The 9,607-nt window shown below is 59.8% G+C and overlaps 1 protein-coding gene across 1 annotated transcript in view; it reads left to right on the plus strand.

Moving 5' to 3' along the window:
• The window catches only part of COBL (cordon-bleu WH2 repeat protein), a 159,960-nt gene extending 156,287 nt beyond the window's left edge, over positions 1 to 3,673 (plus strand). Inside the window, exons 21-22 of the mRNA XM_077781151.1 lie at positions 3 to 53; positions 2,366 to 3,673. Of these exons, the coding sequence (XP_077637277.1) occupies positions 3 to 53; positions 2,366 to 2,383 (69 nt within the window). The 3' untranslated portion in view covers positions 2,384 to 3,673. The remainder of the gene's footprint in view (positions 1 to 2; positions 54 to 2,365) is intronic.
• Positions 3,674 to 9,607: the final 5,934 nt, after the last annotated feature.

The raw sequence follows: 9,607 nt of genomic DNA on the forward strand, positions 1-9,607 counted from the left end.
AGGCCTTGATGGACGCCATCCGCTCGGGCACGGGGGCCGCGCGGCTCAGAAAGGTGACGTGGGGGACCCTGTGCGCGCTCGGCCTGGCGGGCGGGTCACCACGGGCCGCGCGCAGCAAGATGGCCGTAGTGACGATGGCTGAGGCCCCGTCCCCTTCCCCGACCCGAGGGAGGGACACGGCCTTCACAGGGTGGGGGTCGCCCGCAGACGCGCCCCTGGGGACACGCGGTGCCCCACACTCGGGGGCTGCACCACGCGCTCTGACTGTGGTCCAGGGACCGGCCAGGCGGGCATCTCTGGTGTGTCCTGTAGGGAGCCCCGGGCACACTCAGGGCCCTCGGCCTGGACTGGGGCTGTGAGCACCTNCCTTCCTCCCTCCCTCCCTTCCTTCCTCTCTCTCTCCTTCCTTCCTTCTTACCCCCTCCATCCCTTTTGCTGTCTGTGTGTCTGGGCTGGCATTGTGCCTGAACTGAGTTGGAAGCCTCTCGGGCAGAGCACCGGCTTTCTGCTTCTCCACAGCTTCTGCTTCTGTGTGGCCTCCCCGTGGGCTGACACTCGGCACGCTCACGTTCCTCACAAAAGCAGAGGCGTTTTGTGCCAGCACCACGGGACTCCCAGCTCCTGGGCCGGGTGTCTTTGGAGACCTGTGTCTGCTCCGGGGCACTCTGTAAGCAGGTTGATCCTCTGTCCCTGCTTGTTTCCGGTGGGCTCGGGGAGGGACGCTGACCAGCAGGAGGCCACGGTCCGCATTGCTGCCTGAGAGGTGTGTTCCCGACCCCAAGCTGCTGGTGCCCTGCGGCCCCGAGGAGCGCGGTACTAAGATGATCCTCACGGTCTGTGGAGAGTGAATGAGGCTCAGGAAACTGGAGTGGTTCGGCCTTGGTGACACAGGCCTGGGCTTGGACAGGGGTCGATTGGGGCACAGAAAGAAATCGGAAGCAGGTACCCGCCCTACTCGTGTTCTGGGGACAGCAGGTGGCCCTGGAGACACGGCCGAGTTGCTGGCGCTACGGAGGCAGATGGCCGTCCCGTGTCTACCCGAGAGCCTGTGGCCACAGAGGAGGGGGGACGGCGCACCTCCCTGCGGGCAGTGCGGCCACAAGGGGCGATCCTCGCTCAAGCCCAGAGAGCCGACGGGAGCGCGGCCCGGCCAGCCGCTGACCGGCAGCTCCCCCACGGACACTGTCCCTGAGCTCGGGTCAGCCCCCAGAGCTCGCCTGTGTGACGGTGGTGCGGCATTCGTAGCCGTGTGCATGTGGCCCTCGGTAGGGACCCCAGAAGTCCCCTAGCCAGGTATCCCCAGATGTGCAGCCCCCTCCCCCTCCAGGTGCTGGGAGGAGACAACGTCCTGGCCTGAATGTCAGAGGGAGGCAGCAGGTGGAATTTACGTACCGATGAACTTGTGCACACACATCACCCGGGCTGCAGGGGAACTCCGCGAGCTGGGCGCGTGGCTAAGTCAGGGTCATATGAAGGAGACAGCGGGGTTCTGATGAAGGTGGCTGTGCACGTGGCACTTGAGGCAGCCCCTCCCCCCATGCTTCCCAGTATCGAACTGGGTCACCGGCCGGTCCGGTGTCCTTGTGGAGGGACCCAGAGCACAGCTATCAGGCCTGACCGCCCCCCACTGGTCCTGGGGGAGCTGTGCATCTAGTAGAATAGGGACTTCTGTGTGCATTCGCTCATTCGTGCCCCGAGTACGCAGCACTTGGTAAGTTCTGTGCCCAGTGCAGGGAGGGGGAGCCCCACGGTGTCTCCTCAAGGAGCGCCTCTCCAGCGGGGAGGGAGCGGGGAGGCTGGGACACCGTTGCAGAGCAGGGTAACCGAATGCACCAGGCATGACTGGATGGGCCCCGGCTAGGACTGGGGTCAGGAGCCCCTCTCCCGGAAATGGAACGTACACTTGTCCTGGAAGGAGTCGTAGCCTTCCAGGTGGGACGCCGAGACACCCCACGTGCCAAGCCTGGCCAGAGGAGAGAAGAGCCCAGCAGATTGGGAGAGTCGAGGGAGGGGTTCGGGGGGGGGCTGAGGGCTGGGGCCTGGGGGCAGCTGACGTGTCTAGCACGGTGGCAGCGACCTGCAGAGGTACGGCAGACCTTCCGCGGGTTCGTGCTTCCTTTCCTGAAAGAGACCCGTCATAGCAAGTCGCCGGAAGGCATTAAGCGTGTTCGTGTTTTGGAAAACGTTCCCCTTTTGAGGCATGTGAGCAGAATGCGTATCGATGTAGAAACTCATGCTGGAAGAGTGATGGCAAAGATGTCCCTGCACTTAGCACCTCAGCCCCCGGGGTCTCCGCACCCTTGACCACCCCGTTGGGCCACCTGCTTGCTTCCCCGGAGTAACCGCGGCTCTCTCTCCTCTACAGGTGCCCTTGCTCGTGTAAATCCTCGATAAGATCAGATCGCGGCAGAAACCCACCTGCGAGCCGTCCACGGTCCCCGCTCGGGGACGCCGCGGGGCAGGGGGCGTCAGGGTTTGGTGGACTCTAGTCTACGGGCCAAACGCACACAGCTGGTTTTCAGTCCTGCAACATGGTTCCGAGGGGGTGCAAAGCTTCCGCCCTGCTGCACGGCTTATGTGCCAAGGAAACGTGTTTGCCTCTGAATATTTCAAGTTGCCAATAAACTATTCTTGTTGGCAGGCTAATGGGGATCCCAACGCGGGAGCCCAGCACCCCGCTTCATTGAGGTGACCTTAGACCGATTCTGGACCTTTGAGAATTTCCCACATACGTGGACGGTTACGACCATTTCGCTGTTTGAAATCTTTCAGATTCTAGGGAGATACGGAGAAACCGATCGAAGCAAGCTGAACGTCCTAGGCTCTGTGGTGTTTTGGTAGTAAGAAAAGAGCCGCAAGGCTTTTTTCAAAGATGACCGTCGAGCCACAAAACCGTTGGATTTTTGTCCCTCGAAACTTGGGGGTTATAACCTCATGGAGGGTCGCAGACCATGATCTGACTAACTACGCTTTTAAGAATCCACTGTTATCACCCAGAATAAAATCCTACTTGATGCGCAGAAGGGCAGCTCTGATTCTCCGAGGGTGGCGGTGACCGAGGTCGGGATGGCATCGGCACCCCACCTTGCAGGTGTTCCCAGCGGGCTGTGAAGTAGAACGAGCCTCCCCCGGAGGGCTGTGTATGGAGCCCGGTGACTTCCGGGGAACCTTCCAAAACCCTGCACGGAGCCCAGAGAGGGGACGTTGGGTGTCTGCGTGTCGCCAAGATTGGATCAAAATTGTGCTGGTATTTCACGGTTTGCGTTCAGCCTGGGTGCTTTCACCCAACAGATCAGCGGCACCCCTGTATTGCACGGAAGGCTTCTCGGAGGACGCAGAATTTCAATTATTTATCATGATGTTCAGACACAGCACTTGTCCCTCACATCTGTCTCTACAGCAGTCTGTTGCATCCGAAAGAGCTCTTTAAGACATGAATAGAAATCAAGAGGAGTTCGCGAAATAAAATCTCTGTCTTCATCCAACAACAGATATGGCGAGATATCATCTGAATGTCTCTCAGCAGATCCAGGCGTCACGTAGAATGGAAACTTTACATTGTCCGTCGCTCACCTTCCCGGGGAGGGGCAAGAGCGTCACCCAGTCTCTCTTAAGCCACGCTGTCTCCACTATGTGTCTTTTAGTGCCACAAATAAAAGAAAATGACATTGTAGCCATTGTGTGAATTTTGTGACTTTATACCACAGTTCCTTGGAATGCCCATAGCCCAAAGTAGAAAGGAGAGGTTCATTATTCAATCAACACATATGACTGCCTCTATACTACTCTGAGCAGCAGAAAGCTAAACAGAGGAGAATCCCTGTCCTCATGGATTTGACTTTATGGAGGAGGAGACAAACCATAAGCAACAGAAGCCAGCAAAATATTAAGTGTATTTGGAAGGTTGGGAGTGCATGGGAGAAAATCAGGAAAAAAATCATCCTATTTTACAATAGGAAGAGATCCTTGAAGAGAGTCCTCAAGGATACAGTGGTGTTTGAGTAGAACCCTCAAGGAAATGAGAGAGCAGGCCACAGGTGGATGTGTAACTTGTGTGGGGAAAGAGCAGGTGCAAAGGCCCTGTGGCAGAATTTGCTCGGCGTGTTGGAGGAACAAGGCTAGTGTGAAGCATGGGTGGTCATGCAAAAATACGCCATTTCCCAATCTCTGAGCCCTGGTCTTTGCACACAATTGGGCACCCCCATTTCCCACAGCGGCCTCGCACCCCAGCCAGACCAGGAGAGGGGCAGACATGGGGGGGACCAGAAGGGGACCTCAAAATGAGAAAGGCTGTCCAGTTAAGTGCACCCTAGCCCTGGTTCCTTCTCCACAGGGAAGGGATCAGCTTTGTACTAAATTTATCCTCTGTCAAAATTGTGTTACGTCCGGCATCTGGAGCTGTGCTAAAGCCTTGGGCTTTGAGCTGTGGAGTGAGGAACAATAGAGCCACGTGGGTCGTGCTTTACTTTTTCCCCCGGGTTTTCACGGCTGTTCTAGGTGGTTCTCAGGAAACCTGAGTGGTGGTGAGGCACCAGTTTCCGGCTGAGGGAACTGGGATCTGAAAAAGCTGAGCGGCTAATGAAACAACTCGGTTACGTTCTTCTCATGCTGGGCTGCCCTGTCCCTCCAGAATTTAATCAGAACTCAGTCTAGAGGACTCCCCGGGGCCTGTGTCCTGTCCCTCCCACCTGTGTCCTGCATCACCAGGGAGCCGGCACCGGCTTGCCGGACGCACCTGGCCAGCACTTGGCTCTCCCTTATTCCTCCTGTGCCGGGAACACACCCGCCACGGTCCACCCGGCTCAGCGTGGAGCCTGCTTGGGATTCTCTCTCTCCGTCTGCCCCTCTCCTCCACGCTCTCTCTCTCTGTCTGCCCCCTCCTCTGCTCTCTCTCTCTCTTAAAATAAAAATGAACAAAACAAGAAGGCAAAGGAAAAAGCAGAGAAAGAAAACTCCCACGCCCTCCTCCCTCTGTGTGGAACTGTCCGTGGCTCCAGTGACCGCCTCTTTCCCACAGTGGGGACAGGACGGCCAGAGAGAAAGGCATGACCCGAGTCTCCTGGGGCGGGTCCCACATTGGCTCCGTCCTCTGCAGAGGTCATGACCAGAAGCCCAACCGGTCCGCCCACAGCGACACCAGCGCGTACAAAACGTGGCCCAGTGGAGTTCAGGAAGCTGGCCCAGTTAGCCGCCATACTCCTGGGGTGGAGGCGTGGAGGGCAGGGAGGAGGAGGGGTGAGGGCATCTGGGAAGGGAGCAACACGGGAAGTGCGGAGAAGCCGCAAGCCCCCGGCAGGGCCGCTGGGGTGCACGCTGAGGCGGAGGAGCCCGGGGGACCCCTCCCGGGGCCATTTCCACCACGAGGCATTCCCAGGGTCCAGGCCACTGCCCCCACCCCCGTGTGTGCGGCCGGAGATGTACACGTGTCCAGAGCTGACCGTCAGGATGCAGTCAGGTTGGCATCCTGTTCTAGGTGGTTCTCAGGAAACCTGAGTGGTGATGAGGCACCAGTTTCACCACCACCGTGCGGTTCGTCCAAGTTCCCGGTGCGGCCCGGCTTAGCTAAGGGCGGGCAGGTGGCCGTAGCCCTTCCCTGGCCACCAGAAGCCACCCCTTCTGCAGATGGAAGAAAATGCATTAGACGCTGCTCGACTCCCCGGGCGCCAGGCGGCTCAGTCAGTCAGGCGTCCAACTCTTGATCTCAGCTCGGGTCTTGGTCTCGGGGTCGTGGGTTTGGGCCCTGCGTTGGGCCCATGCTGAGTGTGAAGACTACTTTAAAAAGGTTGCTGGGGTCCCAGATCCTGAGCCCTCAGGCGGGTGCGGACTCTGAGGCAATGTAGGAATGCTGGTGTCCACGCATGATGCCCTCACCCCTCCTCAGCCTGCGCTCCCCGACTACTGGGGGGGGGGGGCGATGGAAAGACCCACACGGGAGAGCGAAGGGCGTGGCCAAGGGGAAAGCCCAGCACCGGCTGGTGGCTTCTCAAAACCCGCTGAGGTGCAGTCCTGCCCCGGCTCTGCCTGGCCACCTGCTTTCCTCACCCTCTAGACACTGGCCTGCGTCACCTTCCCCTCCACACACAGCACACGGGTTCACTCTTCCAAGCTGGGCACCAGAACTCCTATTCATCCCTCAGAACCCAGCCGCCTCCCACAGGAAAGCTTCCCGACCACCCCGCTGTCCTCACTGCAGGGAGAGGTACGTCTTACGCTGTGGTGTCTGCACGTGAATCCACGGGCTTCTGTGACGGAAGGGAGCTGCGTCATGCTCACTAGGGTCTGCAGGCCTGGGGACCGATGCCAGCACCACTGGCGGGTGTCGTTCGAACTAGAGTGGATTTGCCCCTGGGCGGGACCCCAGGGTAGGCAGTGAGCCCAGGACGTCCGCGTGGGGCCTGCGTTTCTGAATCCGGTCTGCCCGCCTGTGGCCCTCCCTCTGCCCCGCTCAGCCTTGAGGCAGTAAAGCAGAGCACCCCAGGTAGAAAATTCCAGAAGGACTTGCTTAGTCAATGGCTACTGAGCAGACACCAGTTGTGGGGAAGAGGGGAGGCTTCCCAGGAGGCAGCTAGGGGCTCCCGGATTGTATCCTCGCTGCAGGGAAGGGGCAGGTGGGGAGGGAGAACGGAATTAGCCGCAGGTCTGCAGGAACCGCAGGGCTACACAGGCCCAGGTGGGAGGGACGGGGGCAGCCAGCGCAGAGGTGGAATCTGGGAGACTCAGGACGTGGCCAAGGCGGGCTCAGAAGGGCTGGGGGTGGGGGGACTCAGAGCCCAGCTGTGTGCGCTGTAGGGCTTCCGGCCACCCCGGCACGCAGTGGCGCCCGCATCTCCGCCTGCCGGGAGCTCGGGGACACAGCGCAGGGGACGACCATGAGTGACCAGGGAAGGCCAGAGTTCTCGTCCCCGATGGTGCATGTCCTTTAGCACTAGCCCGCCTCGGGGACTCCGCCTCCCACCCTGGGATGAAGGTGCACAGTAACACCGACAGGCTTCGCGTGGGACCCCGGGGCGCACAAGGGGCTGGAAGCTCAGGGGCCATGCAGGGAACGCTTGTGTCACCAGCGTGATGACGGCCGTGGGTTGCGAGCGTCCCGAGGCCCACCCGGCATTCTTGGCCGAGGCCACCTGGTTCCTCCTCGGAACCCTCTGTCTCTTCTGCAAACCAGCAGCCAACCTCCGCGGGCCCTGGCGCCTGGGACTTCCCAGAAGCCCGAGGCTTCAGCCAAGCAGTGTTCACAGACCCCCCCCAACACCAGACTGGCTCAGGAGATCCTCATGGACGTCGGCGCCTCACCGAGTCACGTGGCCAGTGACGGCCCAGCTGGGCTCCCCCTCGCAGCGGTGAACCCCCAAACCTGGCCCTGCCCACATCATCCCCCGGCAGACGACACAGCCAAGGAGGTGTCCTGGTGTAAGGAGACTGAGGAACGGAGTGCATTCTACGGTGTCATGGAGAGAAGTGCCCGTCCCTTCTCGTCCCTGGGCCCCGCACTGGCTCCCCTTCCAACCTGAAGGCCGAAGGGCTCCCCGTGCATGACCTTTACGGGCCGCGTCGGGCTGTGTGCTGACAGCTGGGAGCCTGGAGCCTGCTTCGGATTCTGTGTCTTCCTCTCTCTCTCTGCCCCTCCCCTGCTTGCCCTCTGTCTCTGTCTGTCTCAAAAATAAACACTAAAAAGAGTTGGTTTTTTTAAATAAAAATATATCTATTAAAAAAGAAGAAAGAACAATGTAGTTCCCGGTGGACAGGTGCCCGACCTAACCAAGCCTTCCCGGGCACCAGGGACTGGCCCACGAGGGCTCTCACGGACAGCCTCGCGGGCGGGCAGGGTGGGAGCCCGACTCGGGAAGGTGACCCCCGGGGCCCCTGGGATGCTGGGGGTTCCCGTGGGGGTCTCTGGCCCTCAGGCCCTGCGGGTGTGGCCCTGAGCCCTCTGGTGGAACATCTGTGGCTGAGGGTGACAGCACAAGGGCAGGAGAGGGGGTCCGGCCAGCGCCCCGGAGAAGCCCACGGTAAGACGGCACCGCTGAGGCACTCAGACCTGCACGGGCAGCACGTTCATGACGCTCCTCTTACAGGGGAGGAAAGTGACTCTCCCAGATGACGCGCGGGCGAGGTCCGAGGGAGGCGTGCTGCCCCGGGGCCAGTGCTCTTGCTGCTCTAGGGGTCCCTGGGGGGCAGCAGCCTCAGGACCCGCTGTGGGACCCCCAGGGGATGTGTCAGGGGGCTGTGGCGGGTCCTCGGCCCTGCACCAAATCACGAACATCTCCCCTGACCTCGATCCCCAAGATCACAGGCTCCCGGGCAAGCTTCCTTCTCCATCTCCCCCGGATTTTCTTTACTGAGCAAGTACTAATAGGCGTGGACCATCCCTGTGTGTGACTCCAAGCCCATGTAGCGAGGGATGTGGCTCTTTGTTGCATGGTTTCCCGGGACTTGATGGTTTCCCATTGCTGACTGTGGATTTGAGCTTGGCCCCCCAGAGACTTCCTGGCAGCGGCTGCAACTGTTTGCCCATGGCCTGTTCTCCGTGGCCTTCCTGCCGTGGTCTTCGTCTAGGAGCCACTGAATGGTGTGACGGGTGGGGACCGCCACCCGCCTGCGGATGCCCCCTGCAGCCCTCCCTGGGCTCTCTGGGCTGAGCATCTGATGCGTGGGCCTCTGAGATGCCGCTCTGCCTGAGGATTAGACCGCACGGGTTTGAAGGTGACTCTGGAGCCAGAAAGACCCAGTGTGAATGCTGGCTGCGCCCCTCCCCGGCCCCTTGCCCGCGTTAACAGAGACGAATGACTTAGCCTCCCGTTTTCTCGTCTACAGCACGGACCACGGCGCAGAAGGCCATGGTGAGGCTGTGACAAACGTCCACGCGGGCCCGAGCCCAGAGGAAGCCCTCAGTAACTGCGGGCTAACGTGGGAATGGAGGTGATCACGCGCTAAGGAAGCTCACGCCATCTGGCATCTGGAGAGACTATAGTCATGGGTTCTGGGTAAGCTTGGCCACAAGGGGCCCATCACCCCTTCTCTGCGAGCCTTCCTCTTTTTATCTGTAAAGTGAAGTCATCTCTGGACACTGGCTGTCCTAGAGCTGTGGCTTTCCACCCAGGGCCCAGGGGACACAGGGCCCGCTCAGAGGGGGGGTGTATGGAAGAGTTAACTCGGCGGTTACTGACCAAAGCGAGGGCAGGTTTGAGGAGGAGCTTTATCACTTCTCAGCCTGGAAGGGCCGGAGGAGAATCAGTTAGTGCCAGCCAGCGAGGGTTCTAGACGTGGTAGGGGACAGGAGACACGGCCTTGGAGACAGAAACCAGCTACTGCCAAGCCATGGCCCGGCACAGATAGAAAGACGTTCTGGAAGAGCACACGGAACGTGCCTCCCAATGCCTAATGAGAAAAAGGCAAAGGAAACAAGATGCCAGGACATCATCACAGCAGCAGCATTTTAAGTGCAGAAGATGCCTTCAGATTCACACCAGTGAGTGTCGGAATTCAGTGGGAATTTATACTTTGTCCAAGTGAAACCGGGGTTAATCTATCTGTACCAATCGGAGGTTGCACATTTCTTTCTCACCTCCCCTTTTTATGACATGCACCTCCACCTCTCACATTTACC

This window comes from Crocuta crocuta, unplaced genomic scaffold (assembly GCF_008692635.1).
Source record: "Crocuta crocuta isolate KB4526 unplaced genomic scaffold, BGI_CrCroc_1.0 scaffold108, whole genome shotgun sequence".
NCBI classification, from domain to species: Eukaryota; Metazoa; Chordata; class Mammalia; order Carnivora; family Hyaenidae; genus Crocuta; species Crocuta crocuta.